Genomic DNA, 22,872 nt, shown 5'->3' with positions numbered 1-22,872 from the left:
GGAGCAAAAGATGGGAAGGAGGGTGCTGCAGAGTAGATAGCAAGGTGACCTAGGTGGATGGACTGGCTAAGATATGAACAGAAGACTGGTGTATTCTGCTTTCAGCAAATTATATATAATGGGCTAGGAAAGTTTAAAATTTCCCAGTCACTATTCAAGAAAGATTAGCTATAGATCAAGATTTCAAACAGAACAAGTAGAGACCTTTCTCTAATGGGCCAGGGTAAGAAGGTACTGGCACTTTTCTAGCCTATAAAAACAGAGTAGAACTGCATTTAGTTGGAATGGGTGAGGTTTGATCTGAAGGCCAAGGCATGGATGAGATGTACTCATATAGTCCCTCCCAGTGCTAGGGCTCTTTGGCTCAAATACTGAGAGAATAATGGAGGCAGGCAAAGGCTACACTGTGGGATCAAGGGTTAGGACCTGGATTAGTAGCTTCTGATTTGGGGGTAGTTTCTGCTAATAACCTCCAGGCAGGAGGAGACACGGTCATGGGATCTTGCCAATCCTTATCTGAGCTCTTCCCAGGTTCAGGGAGAGAGAGATATTCCAATAAGGGACAAGTCCTATTTGTGGGCATACTGTCTTTTGGTGTTATGTTATATTGTTACTAATACTTATGTATAATCATACCTTTTATTTTTCTAAACTCTTTCTCAATTTTTAAATAATTTAAAATAAAGCTATTATACTTTACTACAGACACAGTGCCAAATACTGAGGATATAAATATCAGCAAAAAGAAAGTCTCTGCCCTCAGGAGCTTACATTCTAGCGGAGTAAGAGAATATACAAAGGGTGTGGGGCTGAAGGGAAAACCAGGATGATGTGAGAAAATGGAACAGTGAGTTAAATTGGGAGTGAAGTGATCCTGACAGAGAGGGCTCATCAAAAGGCACCTGGACTAAGGACTCACAGAATGGAAGAACAGGCCACAGGGGTGAGGTACTCACCTCAAGGTGAAGGAAAATTCACAATAAATAACTCCAATAGCAAAAATCCTTCTGTTCTATGCAGGTCAAGTATTTGCTTTCCTCATTTTGTAGATTGGGAAACAGAACTCCTGGGAGATTTAATCACCTTGCCCCAAGTCAGAAATAGAACCCAGACCTCCCCATCCTAGATCATGTGGCCTCTTTTGTGATTCCATCTCAATGGCAGGGCTGATAGAGGCAGTTGGGGTGTCCTTATTGCTTTACCTAGCAGAGACCTGTCAAAGTCCACTGGTTGAAATAGAAAACCTCTTTTAGCATCTAGTACAGTGCTTTATAAATAGTTAAAAACTTAATAAATTCTTGTTGAATTGAATTGAATAAAGGGAAAGGAGAGAGGAATAGAGGTCAATATCTTTTAGCCCTTACCTCATGTCTCATTCTTTTTCCTTTAGGTTTGCTCTTCCTACTGGGGTCCCTATGAAGGACGGAAGTGGGTTACAAATCACAATGGGAGGGACTGGGTTTACACAACTGATAGTATTTGCCAGCTGTAAGCACTGGAATGGGAAAGTGTGACTAAGGGAGGTTTATAGAATCTCTAAGAATAGGAGAAACTCCTCCAGCCTCTGACTTGGGTTAGATTAGGTACAGTTTTGCCTGGAGGGTGGGGGTTTGGCTGGGTTGAACTCAGAAATGGAATCCACTTTCTCCTAAACCCCAGCTGTACTATCTTAGAACTTGGAAACATGGAACTGGCTGGGGAGGATTGGGTACAACTAAGCTCCTATCCATCAACAACATAGCTCTCAGATCCCTGTCCTGTGTGAATGAGTGTTGCCTCAGAGACTGGTGGGGCCAACTATCCCCTCCAACCTGGCTCAGGTTTCTTTCTAGGACAGAACAATTATTGCCTTGCTTCTGAACATAGCAACTGTAGCTCTTTACATCCTGTATCAGGAAAGCCAAATCTTTTAGTGAGCTAGGCAAGGCTTTCCCCTCTGGAGTCCCTGCAAAAATTTCCTTAATAGTCTAAAAAATGGAGAAAATAATCTTCAAAGATGCAACTCCTGAAGGGTCATTGATTTTGAACTGAAAGAGAGGCCTTATAATTTTGTTTTGTTCTTCAATCAATCAATCAATCAAGAATATTTATTGAACACCTACCATATAAGTCACTCACAATGCTGGATTAATATAGATAACAGATACTTCTTTAAATTAAATTAACTCAAGTCAACAATTATTTCTTAAGTCCTTGCTAGGTTTCAGATACTGGGTTGAATGTTTGGAATACAAAGAAAGGCAAAAAATGGTCCCTGTCATCTAGAAGTTTATATACTAATGGAAGAAACAATATTTAAATCTAACAAGTTACATACAAGATGTATATAGAGTAAATGGAAGGTAACCTCAGATGGGGAGGAGGCACTAGCACCTGGTATAGTATTATTTTACTTTACTTTATTTCAACAAGGAAATTGAGTTCAGAGGTAAAATAACTTTCCAGGATCATTCAGTTAGTAAGTGGGAAACTCATTATTCCCAAGTTTTTAGACTGAATCTAGTGCTTCTGATACAATACATTCTCTTCCCTTAGTGAGACTGAGATGGTCCCTAAGTTCCTAATGCTTCTTAGGAAGGGCAACTTTAGTGATGGGGCAACCAAATCATCTTAGACTAAGTAAATATATATGAAATGCTCAAAACATATATGACATAGAAAACTCATTTCTACTTTTCTAACCTTATCATCAGGGTGAAGACAGTGTTAAAGAAGAGATGACAACTATTTTGAAGATAGAATTAACAGGGTTTAGTAACTGATTGAATTTGGAGGGTGAGAGAGAGTGAAGAGACATGAATGATACCTGGGTTTCTGGAAGGATAATGGAACTTTGGACAGTAGTAGGGAAATTATAAAGAGGAGAAAGTTTGGAGGAAAAGATAAGTTCAGTTTTGGATATGTGCAATTCAAGATATCTATGGGAATACAGTTCTCAATGTCCAATAGGCACTTGGAAATGTGAAACTAGAAGTTTGGGCTGGACAAATAGATTGAGAATCATCTGCATAGAGATGATAACTACATCCATAGGAGCTGATTAGATCACCAGAAGAAATAGCATAAAGGGGAAAGAGAAGAGGGCCTATCTATGATTAAAAATTGTGACCCAGATGAACCAGCAAATAAGCTAAGAAAAGATTAGTCAGATAGATGGTAGAAGAACACTGAGAGAAGAGAATATAGAGAAGGTAACAATATCCAGAGATTACAAGAGGTCAAGTAGGATGAGGACTGAAAAGGTCATTTAGATTTGGCCATTAAGATACCATTGGTAACTTTAGAAAGAGTTGTTTCAATTGAATGCTGAGATCAGAAGCTAGACTGCAGAGTTAAGAAGAGAGTGACATAAAAGGAAATGGAGACTCTTATTGTAGATGACCTCTCAAGGAGTTTAGGCATAAAAAGGAGTTGACAATGGGTTATATAAACTTTTATTTCAGCCAGTTTGTCATCTTATAGCTCATGGCTTTGTTCATGCCATGCTTTCCTACCTGTTATGTTTTTTTTCCTTCATCTCTATCAAAATTCTACTCAACATTAGGGTCCATGTTGAATAACACCTTCTCCATGAAGTTTTCCCTGATCCTTCTATGTGACAGCTCCCATGGAAGCTGTCATTCCCGCTTTGGGCTTCTTGAATTTATATCTCCCTTATAAAAATAGCTTACCTTTATGTAATCTTTTAAGACTTTCAAAGTACTTCATATATATATTATCTCACTTGGTTCTCACAGCATTCCTATGTTGAGAGATGCTATTATTATTTCTATTTTACAAAGGAGGAAAACCAGGCCTTGGAATATGAAGAGTCTTTATCAAAATACCATGGAGAGTAGATGTCAGAGGTGGGATATGAACCCATATTTTCTGTTCTTTCCACTTTAACAAGTGAAGATAATTGTATACCTATCTTTTTCTTCCCTATTCCCTGGTAATCCTCTTGAAGGAAGCAACCTCTTTGGAACTTGTTTTCCTGTTCTGTAAAATGGAGTTAAACTAAATGATTTCCAAGAGGTCATCTAACTCTTAACAATTTTAATTCTTGGAATTCAATTTAATTAAATATTTATTAAGATCTACTACTGTTCAGGTATTGTACCAATCCCTTCCAAAAGAAAAACAGACTTACTCTTGAGGGATTTACATTCTCTGGGGAGATACAAGAGGTAAATGAATAAGAAAACACAAGATAATCTGAAGAGGGTGGGAGAGAATAATAAGAAGGATGGAAATTCACTATGGTTACCTGTGAGAAGTGGCCCCTGGACCTCTGAGTCTTCTATGAAGCTAGACATTTAATAAGGAGGTATTACATCCCAGTCCTGGGGGGGCAGCTTGCCTAAAGACATTAAGAAGGATCATGCAATACTGAATATAGGGAATAGCGAATAGGTCAATTTGGTGAGAACAGAGAATAGTATAAAATGTCAGTAAAAATAGGTTGGCAACAGATTTGGGGACTTTAAATACTAGGTAAAAGATTTTACTTTTCCTCCTATAAGTTAATAGAGAACTGAAGATTTTTGAAGAGGGAATGGATATGGATGATTATTTTTGTGCTGTATGGAAGGTATATTACAGAAGGGAGACTAGAAGCAGAAGCATCAGTTAGAAGGCTATTACAATAAATAATGACATTAGAGTTAGCTACGAGGGTCTGATATAAGGTAGTGTTTGGGTGAGTGGAGAGATGGAGATGAACTTGAGACATTTTGAAGGTAGATGGATTGGAGGTGAGGATAAAAGAAGAGTCAATGATGACTTCCAGGCTGTAAATCCAGGTGACAAAAAGAAGGATGGTGGCTTGAGGAAAAATAGGAAAATTTGAAGGTTGGGTAGGTTTAAGGAAAAAGACAATGAGTTCCATTTTGGATATGTAGAGGTTAAGATGCCTACAGGTCATCCAGGAAGAAATGTTCATCACTATAGTTGTTATGTAGAATGACAGCTCAGGAGTGATTAGAGCTGGCTATATAGATTTGGAGCTATCTTTACAGTTGTTGAACATGCAAGATAAGGTCACCAAAAAATTACAAAGAGTGAAGAGAAGACCCAGGGAAAAATCCTTCCAATCACTCAAGCTTGGAAAACAGGTGATGAATGATAATTGAACAAAGGACACCTAGGAGGAGTATAATCAGATAGATGGGAGGAGAACCAAGAGAGAGCAATGGAAATCAAGGTAGGAGGGGGTGTTCTTTAAGTGTCAAGCTGGAGAGGTCAAAGTGAATGAAGACTGAGAGGAAATCATAGGCATTATTGTTGTTTTCTGATCAAGCATTTCTAAATATCCTCTTCCTCCTTTTCTTCCCCTCACAGGAATTCTTTCCTTTTAATAAAGAAAAAAAGTTAAGTAAAACCAATCTAAACTTTGGCCACATTTCATGGTTTATGCAATATTCCACACCCATAGTCCCCCATTCCTCTAACTAAAGGAGGAAGGTGCATTTATTTCCTCATTTATTTGCAGAATCAAGATTAGGCCATCAGATTTGGAACTGCTCACCTTGTGGGGAGGAGTTCCATTTGAATGGTAAACTGAGAAGCCAGATTGCAATGGGTTGAGAAGTGAGTGGGAGACAAGGAAGTAGAGGCCATAAATGCAGATGGCTTTGTTTCTAGGAGTCTAATTTTGAAAGAGAGAAGGAATTTTTTTAGAATGGGGGCATATGGGGAGGCAATGGGTGAGGAGCATGCAGGTAAGGAGATAGAAGACAAGAAGGGTAGAAGAATTACTGGAGATACCAGTTTCTGAAGAAGACTGGAGGTGAATGAGGTGTGATGCCTTGGAGTCAGACCTGAGTTTTAATATGACCCTGGGCCTCTCAACAATCTTTTCTTTAATGCCATACTATTTTTGTAAATTCATCTTGATGAAGCAGAGAGTCCCTATAAAGCAATAATGGGAGATTAAATTGGGAAGGTGAACTGGGGTCAAATTAGAGGGCCTTGAATGCTAGGCTAAAAAGCTGAAACTTTATCCATTAGGTAGTGGGAAACCAGTGAAGATTTTTAGGAGTGGTGTAACAAAAACAGGATCTAGTAGGACTACATTGAAATCAATGTTTCTCAAATCATTTTAGCCACAGAACATTTTAAGACTTGAAACATGTTGATAGAACCATAAATATTGTTTCAAGGAATCTGGGGCATAAATATGACACTAGACCTGAAAGCATGAAAACCTTGGTTCAAATTCTGCTTCAGATACTTACTTGCTGTGTTACCTGAGCAAGTTCCTTTGACTTCACTGTGCCTCAGTCTCCTCATTTTTTTTTAAATGAAAGGGTTGAACTTGATGGTCTTTAAGGTCCCTTCCAGCTCTAAATCTCTGATTTAGGAATTTTAGGAATATCACATGGGGTCAGGGTCAGGGTGTCAAAGAAATATTGGAACAAAGTCAAGTCCCCTTTCATCCCCAAAATAAATCACATGTAAAATGCATTGTTGACACATATATAACTTCATATTCAATATTTCATTTCATTTTATTTTATTTTGTTTTGTTTTATTTTAATTTTTGCTTTTTTTTGGCTCATATTCAATAATTTAGAGAAGAAAAGATCATTAGCAAGGACATTTTCTCAGCTAACCCGTCTTCACACAACAGGGAATACTAGGACTCCATGGAAGTCAGTTTGGAGACTATGTCCTCTACTATCTCTTACAGAATATAATTTTTTTTAAGTTCAAAGGAGATCCCAGAATTTCTCTTTATCATCTACTATAAGTGGATCTAATCTAATGGTGTACTGCTGTAATCACAATCTATTTCCACCTGATCTGTGTTCCAATAGATACAGAAGGGCTGGATGGCACTTAACATCTGGAGGGAGAAATCAGAAATATTCTTCCCATAAAACCCCCACATCTGTGTTGTTGCTGGTGGAAAGAAAGACAATATTACAATGTACCATGCCCAGCTGGCAGGACTGCCAGGCACAAGTTGGGGAAAAGTCCAGCACTGGTATCAGCTGGCTGCTTGATATCACCTGTCCAGTCCCATGGGTGTATGTTTTAGGATAGGTTTGGGTCACATTGGTGTGAAGTGCCAATAACAGGTGCACAGTCCAAGACTCCTGTCTTTGTCCCTAAAATGCTGTCTCTCCCCCCACCCCAAACCCACCCCAAGTTTATCCTTTGCAAAATGGGCAGCATCTCTCCAATCTCCTCCCATTCTCATCTATCAGGTGTCTGGTTGGTAAAAAAAAAAATTCAGAGCTTGGGAGAGCAAGAATATGTAATTAGGAGGAGGGGGAAAGGGGCTTCAACTATTTCTTATCCCTAGCCCTCTGCCTCTGATAGCAGAATATGGCATGACAGGTGAACTACACAGACTATAGTTGTTCCTCCCCTCCTTCCATTCTAAGCAGGTTCTTCCTCAGGTAAGGGGGGGAGTGATCACATAAACACACTTTCTCTTCCCCTCAGAGACTGTCCTCTGCCACCCTATTTGGTCCATTAGTTTCTCTCTGACTTAGAGAAGAGTACCTGGAAGGATTTCAAAGAACAACACTCCTCAAAGCCTGCTTATCCAGAGCTGTGAATTCTTCCCACCCCGACTTCTGAGGGTGAGTGGAACATTCTATTTAAAGGGTGAAACAAAAACAGGTGAGTGTACAGTGTAGGAAAGAGGAATGAGAGATCATAGAGTCTAGGAGAATATTGATGAACCCACTTCATTGCCCCTCCCCCTCCTCTCATCTTCTTGTCAACCCAATGGCGGACACTTTTCTTCCCATGCACTGACCTCAGAATGCCAAGATCCCAGAACAGGAGTCCTGTTTCCCTAAGGAGTCCAGGTAAGAAGACCCCCACCCCTTTAGAGGAGATGTCCCTTTCTTTCTGGGAACCCCTCCATTCCCATCCCAACTTTCTGATCCCCCACTGGCAGGCTTGCAAAGTGTGTGCCAGGAGATAAGGAGGAGGGCAGAAGCGGGCATCTCTCTCTGTTCCTCAGCAAACAATAGGGACCTTTCCAGGAAGCTGGGGGGAGGGTATTGCCTGTAAGAGGATCCCTGGGTGGATGAGGTGTGTTGGTCGCTTGAACAGGTTTCCATGTCGCTGTTGTACGATTAATTAGGCACCTACATGGTGCTCTCTACTAATGACCACATCAGCTGGATAGATGGCAGATAAAGGGGTGAGGGGTGGGGGTAATAGCTTCAGCAAATGCACTGATGGAAGCCTGGAGGACAGTTGTTTGGGCAATGGATTACCTAAGCCCAGAAACCAATAAGAACAAATGATTATCTTATTTGGAGAGGGAGAGGAGAATGAGTTTGGATTGGTTGTGTGAGAATGAAGGGGGACAGGTAACTTCTCTTGCCAGGTTTCCTCAAGGATAGAAGTAGGTCATGGACCTGGTTTTTGTTTGTTTAGTTTTTTTTTTTTTTTGTGTAAACCCCTACAAGATTAGATCAGCACTTCTCTACTATTTTATAGTCTTAGAATTTCTGGTAGGGCACTCATTACACAGCCTATGTGTAGCAGAGATGGTATTTGAACTCATTTCTTGGCCAAGCTGCCTCAGGTCTCATGCCTCTTCAAGGTCAAGTCTTGGTATGTGGCACATGCTTTGCTCTAGGGTTATTAGGGGCTCTACCTGGCTGATGCTACCAGTTGCATATTCTTGTCACAAAGATTAAGTCTTGCACAGTTTCCCCAGATCAGAATTTAAAGGATCAGGACTATTTCCTCCCAAGGGACTCAATAGGGAGAAAGTGAAAACTAGGTTCTGTTCTAACTTCATGACCAACTTTCTGTGAATTATTTGGGAAAGTCATTTAACTTCCTTGGTCATCCTCAGTTTCCTCATTTATAAAATGTGGTGATGTGGAAATCATTTCTACTGCTGAGGGGGTCAAAGAAGTGAATGAGATCAGGAATGTAAATATTTCTAGAGCTGTGGAGGGTGATCAATTGGTTGATTTTTCCTCTTCCCCAACACTAGTCCTATGCTGAGATGAAAACTGGGATTGAAAACTCTGGGAAATTGGTGGTGATTGGTGGAAGAATATACACATACCTTTGAATCTACATAAATACAAGCCCGATGGCTAACAATTCTCCAATCTGGAGACAGAATTCTTTCTTCTAAGTCTCTAAGTTCTTCAGAACTTGGGTATTATTGGAGACAAGTAGAGGTTCTAGGTATCTGCTGAAGCTCTCTGTGGTAATAGCTGAATTTATGCCCAAGCATCTGCCACCACAGGACTCACCATCTCCTTGCCTTTGAACTATGTTCTTCATGTCTTCATTTCTCTCCCTCTGAACCTTTCTCCAACTCTTAGAATCCTTGATTTTCCTTAAGATTCAATTTAAACTCTACCTTTTTCAAGAGGCATTTTTCTGATACCACTAACTGCTCTGGTTCTCCACTTTAAAGTTGTCTTCCTCCTACTTTGTATAGGTTTGTATATGTTATCTGTATGTTAGTCTAGGAACTCTGCAAGGACAGGAACTCTTGTTTTTCTTTGCATTCCAACTGCTTATTGCAGTGCTTGGTATCTGATAAATGCGAATGTGAAAATTTGGAGGCAGCTAGGTGTCAAAGTGGATAGAGCAGCCAATCATGGAGTCAGGAAGACATGAATTTAAATCCATTCTCTGTTAAATCCATTGTCCAGCTATGTGACTGGGCAAGTCACTTAACTTCTGTTTGCCTCAGTTTCCTCATTTGTAAAATGAGGATAATAATAATAGCAATACCTACCTCCCAGGGTTGTTGTAAAACTCAAGTGAGATGATAATTATAAAGCAATTAGCATAGTGCCTCCAGTTAAGTGCTATATATATATATATTGTTAAATATCATTATTATTGATTAAATATTGATTTAAATGAATTGACTATAAATGCTTCTATCAATGCAGATCACAATCTCTATGTCTTTTATCATGAGCTGCTATGTCTAAAAACAAGAAGAAAAACCCCATTGTTTGGAGGGTCAACTTTCTAGTTGCTTCTCTTTACACTTAGCTAGACTGGTCTTTATGTGACAGAAATATAGGTTATCATAGAGCCCATATTTGAACTGTTTCAACTTGATAGCTTGGCAGAGCTTGTGGTCCACTGGCAGAGCTTTTGAGAATCTAGGGTCAGGTATACATCAAAACCAGACCTCAAAAGAAGGTCCCTTTATTATGTTGGACAATTATTTTTACCTCTTTGCTACCTATTTAAATATTTGTTTTGTTCCAAAGGCAGGTCCAATGCTTGGAAGCCACAGAGAATAACGCTTTGTCCTGATAGTGATCAGTGCTGTCCTAGGTTGAAATGGAATGTCTTAGGAAACAGCAAATTCACCCTTACTGGAAGTGTTCAAACAAAGGTCCTCCAGGACCACTGGGCAGGGATGGATTAGAAAAAGGGTTCTACTTCATGCAATTAGACTCAATGACTTCTAAGAGCTCTTCCAATTCTATGATTCTATGACCATTAACATCCCCAGCTAAGGACAGAGTGATGTATAAAGGGAGGAAATGGGAAGTTGGAACTGTAGCAAGAATTTTCTGCACTTCTCCAGCTTATTTCTTCAAGTGAGTCCCCCTTTGTCTGGAACAAGTCCCAACCCCAGCACCTCACCTCTTTCCTTACATTCCTCTGGCAAGAATCCTTTCTAAAGGATTCCAGTCTGGAAAATACCACTGCTTGTTGTATATAGCTATGGTTTGTTTGCAAAGCTAATCTTCATTGTATGAATCTCACGGGAAGGACTTTTTTTCCTTCTTTCTTTTCTTTTCTTTCCTTCCTTCATTGCTTTCTTCTTTCTTTTTTGAGATCTGGCATTGGAATCAGGAAGAACTGGGCTTAAGTCCTGTTTGACAAAGACTGGCTCAAACCAAGTCATTTAACATCCTAGGGTATTAGAAAAATCTTTAAGACTGTAATATTCTAAAAAGGTGCTGACCTGTCCTTGTAGAGAGAGTTTCCTCCTTTGGGAGGGAGCTATTACAATTGAATCACAGGTCCAGACCTTATCCATTCTACTTTTGTCCACCTTTAATTTTTAGGAACATTCCTCCAGGCATCTAGGTGGTATAGTACTTACCCGGAGTTAGGAAGAACTGAATTAAAATTCAACCTCAACTGATTATATGATCCTAGGCAAGTCATTTTAACCTCTACTTGCTTCAATTTCTTAATATGTAAAATAAAGGTTAATAATAGTATCTATCTTCCAGGGTTGTGAGGATAGAATGAGATAGGTTTTTATAGCTTGAAATTGTACTAAAACTTTTGGGAAACTCTGTAAAGGTCTTTGTAAATCTCAAAGTGCTATAGAAATGGTATTACTATTACTACTTATTGGGCTGATATGATCAGGAAAAATTTCATAGAGAAGCTGCTTTTTAAAGGAATCTCAATTGAAAAAGAATTAAATTTTTTTAAAAGCATTTCTTTTTAAAGGAATCCAGATAGGCAGAGAAGATTAGGGAGGGTATTACAGGTCTTGGAAATGATGTGAGGCAAAGTTACAGAGGCTGGAAATAAAAATGAGGTATGCAAGGAACAATAAGATGAGCCTGGCTTCTCTGGGATTGGCGGGGTGGGGGGGATCATAGATTGATTACAGGACTCCTACAGTGCTACCTTTTCTATTTAACATGATGGGACTGGTATCCAGTTGGACTTAGTGATCCATTGAAGGTTTCTGAGCATGTGTGTGTGTGTGTGTGTGTGTGTGAGAGAGAGAGAGAGAGAGAGAGAGAGAGAGAGAGAGAGAGAGATAGTCAGAAGAGAGCCATAATAAAAGTATTGTAGAAATATTAATCCAGATGTGGGAGATTGATTGGGGCAGGTACAGACTTGTGAGGGTCTAATGTTCCTGATATAAGATCATAAAGCAAAAACTGAGTTAGTAGCAGTAGAAATGGACAGATTTCCTTTTGTAGAAAGACAATGTCCAAAAAGTGTTAAAAAAAAAAAAGAGTGGCAGCTAGGTGACACAGTGGATAGAGCACTGGCCCAGAAGTTAGGAGGACTGAGTTCAAATCTGGCCTCAGACACTTAATACTTAGTTGTTTGACCTTGGGCAAGTCACTTAACTCCATTGCATGCCAAAAAAAGAGGAAAATGTCAAAGTTGACTCAGGGCTTATACCTGGTTAACTGGCAAAAAGAATGGGGACTTTCACAAAAATAGGGACATCAAAGGGGGGGGAGTCAATCAGCTTGTTAGGAATTGGGGAGATAAGGATTTGAGTTTTAGTTATGTTGAGGTTAAGGTGATAGTTGGTATCCAAGGGTTTCCAAATCCACGAAGTGATGGGGATTCAAAGAAAAGACAGTATCTGTTTTTAGGGAATTTACATTCTAATTGGACACATGTACATAAATAGGTATAGTTTATATAAGCATATGAAGTAGAGCTAGCATCCCTGAAGGAGAGGGAGAGGCTAGAAAAGAACCCCAAGTAGAAGGTGGTGTTTGAGCTGAGTCTAGAAGGAGCCAGGAGACCATTCTAGGCTCTAGGCAAGAGGATGGGTAATCTGTACAAAGGTGTGCAGATAGGATATTGGTCCAAATAACCAGACCTTTAGGACTAGAATTTGAGTAAGAGGACTGTCTGGGATTCAATCTTCATAACCATAAGGAGCCATCAATATATATTGTTAATTATTGACCTTAACCTATGACATAAAGTCTTTTCAGCTTAGAAGGAGACGTAGCAAGTACGCAAAAGGTGATTGACAGAATCATTGGTCTCATTTTCTTAACATTTTCTGTCAAGGTAGCATACTGATACTGTGTTCACATCAGGAGTAAATGTTTCAACTGTAATGGGAAGAACAAAGGTCTGAGAGGCAGTTTGACCTGGCAATCAGACCGGGCACTTCTAAACTAACCATTCCTTGAACAAATCATTTCATCTTCTGGCCCTCAGTTTTCTTATCTGTCAAATGATATTATATTCGTACAGTATTTACATATACATACATATAGACATATATTCAAATCAACATATATTTCTACTTAGAAAGGTAGAGACATAGATAGAACAATGAATAGAATACAGGCCTGGAGTCAGGAAGACCTGAGTTCAAATCCTGCCTCTAATACCTACTTGCTAGGTGACCCTGGGTAATTCATTTCACCCTGATTGACTCAGTTTCCTTATCTTTAAAATGATCTGGAGAAGGAAATGGCAAACCATTCTAGGATTTTTGTCAAGAATTCCAGAAATGGGGTCATGAAGAGTCAGACAAAATTGAAATTCCTGAACAACAAATACCTACATACATATAGATGGCAGAGAGATAAATAGATAGATACATAGATAAAGAGAAGACAAGGAAAGCCAAGGGAAAATCTGAAAGAAAAGGCCAAATTGACAATTAGTCCATCAAGAGACAGAGTTGTCACATTCTGTTGCCAGATATCACATGCTGGTGCTTGTAAGGAGATGACGCACCCTGGTGTCTCGCTGATATGGGAGGAAGTGAAACCAGTTTAAGGATATAAGATTCCTGAAGCAGCCAGATCATCTCCAAATAGTCCTGTTTCCTATCAATCAGAGCAGAGGGTAGAACAATTCTTTTAAAGGCAAGTCAGGAGGCCTTGCACAGCATACCCCTCACTATAATAAACCTAATCATGCCACTCATTTGGATGGATCAATATGGAAGGACTACTAATAATAGATCTATCTATCCATGTACCCATACATATCTACACCTCATAGCAACCCTATGGGAATAGTTGGCTTTATAACAGTTCAGAGAGGCTGTGACTTACCCACAGTCACACAGTGAGTAAATGGTCAAGCTGGGACCAGTCTCCTGACTTCCAGGCCAGCACTTCTGGATGATTCCCATTGTTAACCCCTAGCTTCTATTTTTCTGCACTGGGTGGGAAGTGAGGAAGAATAACTGTGATTATCCCATTGCCAGATGCTGAAAGAAGAGAGGAATCCCATTCCACTGAGCACTGACTTTTAGATTATTCCTCCAAGCCCCTCCTCAGCAGTTGAATGCATCTGTCAATGGATGCTAAAGCCAAGGGTAGGGCAGTTGCAACAAGGAGGTGTTCTTCCTAGCATCATCTTCCTGGGATCTGGGCCCCAATCCTTCGAATAGGGATGGAGGATGGGGTAGGAATGTGTGTTATCAAGAAAAGTTAACTGGCTAGGGAATTAGAGAGGCTAGGTTTAAATCCCATCTCCAGAAGTTACTTTGACTTTGGGCAAATGATTTGATTAACCTGTCTCTGTCAACTGGAAAATGAGAGGGTTGGGAATGAGAACTTCTTTCCAGTGGCAATTGTTATGTTCATTCATATGTAGTAGGCCCTTACATAATGCTTGTTACTGGACTCTAGGATCATTTTGCAAGAATTTTTTTTCCCTCCTCATTCTCCAAAAAGTTGCTTTCAGGGCCTGAGGGAGGTGGGTGGGTGGGTAGGCTCCCGGCAGGTCCCTCTCAAAGCTTTTCAATCCATTGAGTTCCTGTAAGAGCAGCTAGAGGGCTGTCTGATGTTACCAAGGGAGCTGGGTGGGGTGGAGAGAGGAGGCGAGTGTGCTGGGCTGGGCTGGGCTGGGCTAGGCAGGGGAGCCATGCGGATCTGGGGGTGTGAGTGTGTTTATATAGGGCTCAGCCAATCTGCAGTTTCAGGTTTCAGATCCAGCTTATCAAGTAGCCTTTTCCCTGCTTTGTCAGTTAGTGCTGGGGAAGGGAGAGAGGGCTTCCCGGGTGCGTCCCTGGGAGGCAGGGAAGCTGCGGGTTCCTTGGTTCTTCCCTTCCTTCTCTCCTTCCATGGACGCAACTGGGTTCTCTCCCCACCCAGCAGCAGCTTCTTCAGATTTGGATCGCTGCTACTTTGCTCACTAGCATCTCTCCCTGTAGTCTCCTGGGTGCTCCACTGATGTAAAGGTAAAATCCAGGTGCTTGCTTCCCACAGGACTTGAGCTGGTCCCTTGATTGGGGGTCGTGAGAAAGATATGGGGACATGTGTCTTGGGTTCTGCAGAGAGAAGTAGGGAGCAGTGGTGGGGGTACCCCATTTTGGAGGGGAGTTGGGACTAATGCACTGTTACAGCCTTCTTTCTCCCCCTTCCCCCAGGTTGGGTGGGAGGGGAGCAATCTCTTTGGACATTTTCTCTTCCTTTCCTCCAAATAAACATCAGTATCCCTCCCCATACCCATCCTCTACTCTTCTCAGCGCTGTCTCCCCCTCCCCTTCTCCTGGTCCCTCCTAACTCACTAAGGGGTAAGTGTCTGACCTTTTTAATGCAATCTTGGCTCCGACTGACCGAAAATGCTGGGGGGGTGGGATAGAATGGAGATAGATGATCTATGTTAGAGATAGGCATCCAGAGGTTAAACACCCTAGAGCATCTCCTGCTCCAGGGAGAAGTTTGGGAATGCCCTAAGAGCTTGGGGTTTGGCTTCTGGTTTTTTAATTGTTTTGTTGTTGTTGCTTTTTTATGCTTTTGTTGTTGTGAAGAATCTTAGGTCTTGACTTTGCAGGTATGATATGTAGAGATCTTTTTGACAAGTCGATTTGTCAGTCAGTCAATTATCATTTATTATATAAATATTTTTATTATATAAATATTTACTATATAAATGATACAAAACTGGTCTCAAGTTACCTGAAAGAACAGAAATTCTGGGAAACAAAATATGAGGAGTTTTTGTGCTCCCAGTTGCAGAAAAGTCAGCCTTTTCTAAGGCCAAAAAGAGATTGATTTGGGCAGAGGGAGTGGGTGGGGAGGGTTGGCTGGCTGTGGTTTGAGTGTTCCTGTCAGGAATTGTATGGGGGTGGTACCCAGTGTCAAGGAGCAAGGGTCTGAGGCCCTGCAGGTGAACCATTTTGTACATTGATAGATCTTGCCAGCTCCCGTGGGTGGATGTTCCAGTCCAACCACATAGATTCATTTGGTGGACTGCATGTGCTGTGAGACTGGATCAGATCAGTGGTGGTGGGTGGGCTGGCTTGGATTAGGTTCAGTGAGAGGATGGAGGTGGCTTTCACAAAGCACATTTTTGTATGGTGGAGGCCATGGGTCTCCTGTAAGGACCAAGGAAGTGGGGGAAGAGATTGGGCAGAGGATGAGCCCTAAAATCAGATATAGGCCACCCACCTGTCCAGGCAAGTAGTGATCTCAAAGTACTTAGTTCTGGAAGATCCTGTTGAAAGCAAAAAGAGATAGCTTGGTGGAAGGTGAAGAACCCTGGATTTTAAGTAAGAAGATGTGTTTGAATCTCCCTACTAGCAAGAGGTATGCTATTTAAACAATTTCCTTATCTTTAAAATGAGAAGGTTGGATGAAATAATTTCTGAGGTATTTTCCCTATTGTAAATACCCTGATCCCATGGTTGTATCCTGACTAGTAATTCAACTCAGTGAGTATCCTCAGGCTATAAGTCTGACTGAGGTGTGCTTGGGTCCAGTGTACACTGAGGGTTGATTGATAAATTTTTCAGGTGAGCATTTACATTTCAGAAATTGGCAAATGCTACAGGTTGGGTCTTGATTTATTGGTTTATTGATTTTCTGGACCCAGATTAAACTTTTAAAATATGCCCTGCTTTAATTTTCTGAGAGCTGGCTATTTTTATCAGCACATCCCTTACTGTGGTCTAATATCTAATTGAGCATCAATTAAATAAGGGAATAAACATAAATCACCTATGTTCAACTAAGTGCTTCTCATTTGATCCTCACAATAACCTAGTAAGGTAAGTGATATTATTTTTACAATTGAGGAAATCAAGGCAAACAGAAGCTAACTAACTTACCCAGAGTCATATGGGCAGATACTCTAGGTACAGTACTCCATCCACTGAGGTGTCTAGGCATAGGCCTTGTCTTCTAGAAGATTACTATGTGAATGATTCATATTAATGAGATAACAGACAATAGATGATACAGTTACATAGATGACTTTCTGATCTGTTGTAATCCTTCTCTTCCAGATCAGCCTCCACCTTTTCTTGTTCCCCAATTGAAAGTAATCTCAAATTTTGCCAGGCAATTCTGGCATTCTCCTTTGTCTATCATCTTGAATCTTATTTGGTATTCACAAAATGGGAGTGGGGAACACCTATAGGAAAACTTCAACTTGAGAAGATCTATGAAGTTTATGAGTTTAAGAAGTCTATGAGTTTACCTTCCCTGGTTAGATTATAAACTCTAGGAGGGCAAGTTTTGTTTATTTGTTCTGCCTTTCTTCCTGCCTTCCTTTTTTTCTTTCTTTTTTCTTCCAGGGTATTGTAGTAAGAGGCCTTATAAAAAACAGGTACTTAATACATGTTTGTTGAATTGATTACACATTAGACTCATAGGTTGTTTAAGGAGGGAGGTGACTTTAGAGTTCATCTAGTTCAACTCTTTCATTATGCTAATGAAGAAGAAACTCAGAAAGGGCAGATATTTGTTCAGTCATGTAGCTAATAAGTAGCAAAACCAGACTTTGAATTGAGATCCTTTTAGTCCAAATCCTTTGTTCTTTAAAATAACAACAAAAACAGTTGGCAGTTTTGGGTATCCAAACTCTTTTCTTCAATTTTTAACATTTTTTTAAATTGAAAATTTTGAGCTTTAGATTCTATTCCTTCCTTACTTCCTCCCTCTACTCTCCTCTCCCTAAAACGATAAGGACTCAGATATAGGTTATACATGTGCAATTATGTAAAACATTTCTATATTAATCATTTTTAACAAGAAGATTTGAATAAAAGAGAAAAAATAAAGTGAAAAATAGCATGCTTCAGTCAGTATTCAAACAATATTGGGTCTTTCTCTGGAGGGTAGTTCTTTGGGATTGTCTTGGATCTTGGATCATTCATAATTCTTCATTGACCAATATTGCTTTTCTATGTTTTACATTGTCCTGGTTTTGTCCACTTTATTATGTATCAGTTCATTTAAGCCTTTTCAGGTTAATAACTAACATTAGTAACTAGAATTTTATCATTTCATTTTTATCTTCACAACAACCTCGGAAGGTAGATACTATTACAATTCTCATTTTATGGATGAGGAAACTGAAGCAAATAGAGGTTAAATGACTTGCCCAGGGTCACACAGGTAATGCCTGAAGCTAAATTTGAACCCAAATCTATTCTGACTTTAGTTTTCCCTTTGCCACTTTAGCCTCCCCTATCCTGTCACACTCCTTGGAACCTGGGACCTAGAGATGATATGAGCAGGTCATGCCACATTGACCTTGCCAGGAGCTGCGGGAGTACTGACCAAATGAACCATATTGAATCCTTGGTTGCTGTCTTTTCAGGGTTTGCTCTTCATCTCTGGCTCCAGGGGAGGTGACCTCTATCAGCTCATTATAACACCATCTGGTTTCCAGGCAATCTTAGTAGGTAAATTAGATTAGAAAAGGAGGAGGAAATTGACAGACCTGCAATTCTGATGAAAATTGAGCCTGATGGTGTTTTGTGGAGTCTGAAGAGATCATCTCCCAGAGGAGAGAGGACCCACAGAAGAGAGAACTCAGCTTGTTGTGTCTTCAGTATGATTCAGTTGATTAATGTTTTAGGGGCTCTGATAAAAGTAGATGTGGGCAGCTGGGTGGAATGAAAGCTGGCATTTTAAAAGCAAGTTATTAGGGATTAAGGCTATTGGAGAATTCTGATATGGGGATTAGGAGACCTGGGTTCTAGTACTTATTTTCTGTGTGACTTTGGGGCAGGTTATCCAACCACTCTGGGCCTGAGTTCTCCCTTCTGTACATGAGAATATTCTCTCTCAGTGATTAGGATAATAATAATAATAGCTATCATTTATAAAGTGTTTTAAGATTTGTCATTTTATCCTTACATCAACCCTGGGGAGATAGGTGCTGTTATTGTATCCTTTTATACAGATGAGGAAACTGAGGCAAACAGATTAAATGACTTGCCCAAGGTCACATAAGCTAGCGAGATGCTAGATTTGAACTCAAGCTTTTCTGATTCCAGGTTAAAAGATCATTCCCTTTGCTTCCCATGTCTCTTTGGCTTATATGGTAATGGATCAATCTATTCCTATCCATTCACTTTCTGATTCAACAAGCATCAAGTGATTGTTTGGCTTTGGGCAAGAGGCAGGTTGTTGTAGAGGACAGAGAGCTGGCTTCAGGATCAAGATCTAGTTCAGGTCCTGCCTCTGACCCCTACTGACTGTGTGACACTGGATGAGCTATTCAACCTCTCAGTTAACAAACTTTTTAAGATTTTATTTATTTATTTTAGTTTTTTGCAAGGCAATGGGTTAGGTGGCTTACCCAAGGCCACACAGCTAGGTAATTATTAAGTGTCTGAGGCCACATTTGAACTCAGGTCTTCCTGACTCCAGGGCCAGTGCTCTATCCATTGCACCACCTAGCCACCCCTTTTTAAGATTTTAAGTTGCAGAACAAATGAGTCTTATGTCCCTGCACCAATGTTATCACAGGTCCAGAACAGAGAAAGAGTATTGAACCCTGTGCCTAGTTAGGGGGATACAAAAATGTAATTGATAGAAGTCCTGTCCTGGAGACCTTCCTGTGTTATATAAATATGTTTACAAGTGACATAGAGGAGAAGACCTAGGAGGAATTTAGGGAGGGAAAGATTACTTTACCAGTAAGTAGAGGAAAATAGAAATAGTGGGGAAGGTTTGATTGAATCTGTCCTTTGACTCCAGAAATGAGTGTTCTTTTTAATTTGTAAGTATTCACTGGGCATGTCAGATTTATTTGTCCCTATGGATTGTTTGAAAGTATAGAGGCTACTCAAGGAGATATAGTGATAGGGGTTGCTGGAATCTTGCCCACTTTTCTTCAAGGTAACTGTCATTCTTGCCTTGATGATAACTAGAGAAAGGACTATGAGGCTAGCTGTTCAGTTCTCCTTTGGAAAAGGAAAATCACACTGGAATTCTATCTATCTAGTCCCTAAATGTCACTGGTTTAAGGGATATTTTCCTTGTCACTTATTACCCCAGTTTATACTCACAAACTCAACTTCTTTCCATCAAATGCTAGTTACAAAAAAAAAATCAAGAACTGTGAGTAAATCCATATGTACAAACAAATTTATAAAGATGAAAATATAACAGAAAACCTAGAGTAAATGAGCTCTTTATATTCAAGTAAGAAGAGCTCTTGCTCATGCAAAAGAGAGGCCCCAATCTCATTTAAGGGAACATTCCCCAAAGTCTTTAGGGAGGCAAGCCGAGAATCAGGGACATATTGAGAGTCAACTTCTCTTATAAGTCATAAGGGAGTCATTTCTAAAGAGAACAATTTATTACCTAGCTGTGTGGCCTTGGGCAAGCCACTTAACCCCCAAAAAAACCTAAAAAAAAAGAGAGAATAATTTAGGAAGAAAATCTGTAATCATGTATATTTCTCTCTTAAAAAGGATGAAGAATGTTTCTCCCCTTCAAAGCTAGAACATTAACTCCACTCCTCCCTCCTCACCTCCCACTGCAGTCATGCAGAGTGTGTCAGTCAGCATTCTTTCCACCATTTGGGAGAGTCTCATGAGAGATGTTCAAGGACTGGATGGAAACCTAGGTTTTAACTGTACCACATTCCAAGCATGATGAGCCAGAGACTTAAATATGGGAGGTAGACAGAACAAGAATAAGGATAGAAATTAGTTCAGTTTGGATGGATTATAGCAAATGTCAAAGACCTGCTTTGCTTTGGCACTAACAGACAGAGGTGGGACTATAGTAATTACTCAGAGCACACTCTCTGTATAAACCTCTGGGCTGGAACTCCTCAAGCTCCTTTCCTCTCTATAGGCAAGAGTAGGATATAGTTAGACTAATCTTTCAGTATTTCTGCTGATGCCCAGATATGACTTAACTATGTTCTGTGACTCCTAGTCAGGTTTGGTCTGTTATCGGTGTTTGCTCCTATGCCATTAATATTCTAATCTCTTTCCCAAAGTATTACATGCTATTGTTGTAGGTAAGATGGAGAGATGTGGTCTAGATAAGAGGTGTCAAACAAGAAGCCTGCTGATAGTTGTTACTTAGTTTTCGAAGAAGATTGTATCCGGGGAGGTGATGCCATAACAAGCACATGAATTAGATTTGAATGAGGGGGTGCTGTGCAAGGTCCCCAGCCTCACTTTCTTCTCTAGGGCCTTCTGAGTCCAGTGGCCAGATAGGAATCAGGGACAACTGAAGATGGCCCTGGAGGCATGGCAGTCAGGGTTAAGTGGCTTGCACAAGATCACAGAGCTAGTATTAAGTGTTTGAAGTTGCTCCAAGACTGTCTCCAAGACTTCCCTCCAAGCTCTATCCACTGTACTAACTGCCTTCAAGGGTCTGTGGTCACACTTGAACTCAGGTCCTTCTGACTCCAGGGTCAGTACTCTATCTACTGCACCACTTTGCCTCCTCTTGCTGCCTGTTGTAGAGATGGTGAAGGACCAGACTACAAATAGTGATGCGAGCTTGGTGGAACCTTGGTGTACCAGTCAGTGTTGGGTAAATCTCTACTGAGGCATTGAACAATCATCTATTTAGTACCTATAGACAAGGTGCCAGACTACAGAGATAGAAGGACTTTCCTCTCTTCTGGGAGTCCCCTATAGCAATGGTATCACAGGATCCAGTCCCTATCCCCTGTGTGAGGCAGTATGCTTGACCCTTAGCATACAAAGACAGATGGAAACAGCCTCTGTTCTCAAGGAACATGTAATCTAAAGGGGAGAGATGTGGATAGGAGTAAGTGAGAGAAATTCAAAAGTCTGGGTAAAGTTTATTAAGAAATCTGAAATGGGAAAGATCATTGCCAGTTTGTGGAATCAGAAAAGGATCAAAAGGGGAAGCAGTTGTAGGGGAGGAAAAGCCAGTATTTAATACAGTAAAGACTGAGTTCTGGTCCTGCCCCTAATGGCAGTATAATCATAGAGCAGTTATGTATATGCTTTGATAGATGGAATTTCCTTTCCTGGGTTTTCTCCTCACAAAGAAATTGCAGGTCCAGTCCCCTGGCCCCCTCCCCCCCACAAAAGGACAATTAATTCACATTTATGTAAAAGTTGGCAAAGGGTTTTTAGGTCACATGTAAGTGTGATGTGGGATTCCATAGGATCTTGGAGCTCATCTGGTCTGTTCCTCTTACCTTATAGATGAGGTAACTGAAGTCTACTGAAAGGAAGAGAATTTAAGTCCTTTGACTTCACTCTGTGTCTGAAATTCTGTGTCTCAAATCAAGTGTTCTTTCCACTAGGGTACTCTGCTCCTACAGGGCAGGGCTCATAGGCATCATTGTAAGGGGAAAGAAATAAGTTCCTACTATTTGCAGGGTAATATAACGAATACTTCACAGACATAATTTTATTTGATCTCAGTTGCTTGGAACAGCTTCTCTGAGGAATAGTTGCCTGAGTTGGAAAAACTAGAAAGAGAATAGACTGCTTAACCATGGTTGTTGCTGAATATGGATAGCGAGCTCTAAGGGCATGACTGGGAATTTCAACAATGCCACCATTATCAACATCTCTAAGATCTGGAAAACAAGGTTGAGTTATGATTCTGTTACAGAGTTCTCTGTGGCTGCCACATTGACATTAGCAAGGGACCACACCTATAGACTTCTGGAGAAAAATACTCCACTGGATAATCTCAATAAAGGTCCTGGCATCTGGATGGACCTTTTAGGATGAGGGTAGATTCTCAGATGTAAGTGCTTGGAGATTGTCCTTGGGTTTAGGTGATAGGGTGAAGATATATTTCAGATAGCAGATCTGGGGTCAGTTAAGAAGAGACCTCAGGTATCAGTGGCACCATGGAAAGCTCTCAGATAGACCTAAAGATAACTTGCAAGGTACAAACATTTGGCCAGTGGTTGTGGCCAGGGCTGAGTTTACATAGTTTATATATTTACATATTTTAAATCTTCTGGCACCATGAAATGGCACTA

At 40.4% G+C, this 22,872-nt stretch overlaps 1 protein-coding gene across 15 annotated transcripts in view; it reads left to right on the top strand.

Moving 5' to 3' along the window:
• The window catches only part of PLEKHA6 (pleckstrin homology domain containing A6), a 220,861-nt gene that overhangs the window by 110,854 nt on the left and 87,135 nt on the right, over window positions 1-22,872 (top strand). For 2 of the 15 annotated variants that reach the window (XM_074222445.1, XM_074222446.1), the window contains exon 1: window positions 7,587-7,805. The exons of 10 other annotated variants lie outside the window; for them this stretch is intronic. Coding sequence is in view for 1 of the 5 variants with exons in the window: in XM_074222443.1 (XP_074078544.1) it covers window positions 16,198-16,226 (29 nt within the window). In the remaining 4 variants the exon portion in view is untranslated. 3 more of the 15 variants (XM_074222444.1, XM_074222447.1, XM_074222443.1) reach the window with 2 other exon arrangements.

The sequence above is a fragment of the Macrotis lagotis genome, chromosome 2 (genome assembly GCF_037893015.1).
Source record: "Macrotis lagotis isolate mMagLag1 chromosome 2, bilby.v1.9.chrom.fasta, whole genome shotgun sequence".
In the NCBI taxonomy this organism is placed as follows: domain Eukaryota; kingdom Metazoa; phylum Chordata; class Mammalia; order Peramelemorphia; family Peramelidae; genus Macrotis; species Macrotis lagotis.
Note: the sequence above shows the minus strand (reverse complement) of the source record. Positions and strands in the feature narration are given on the sequence as shown.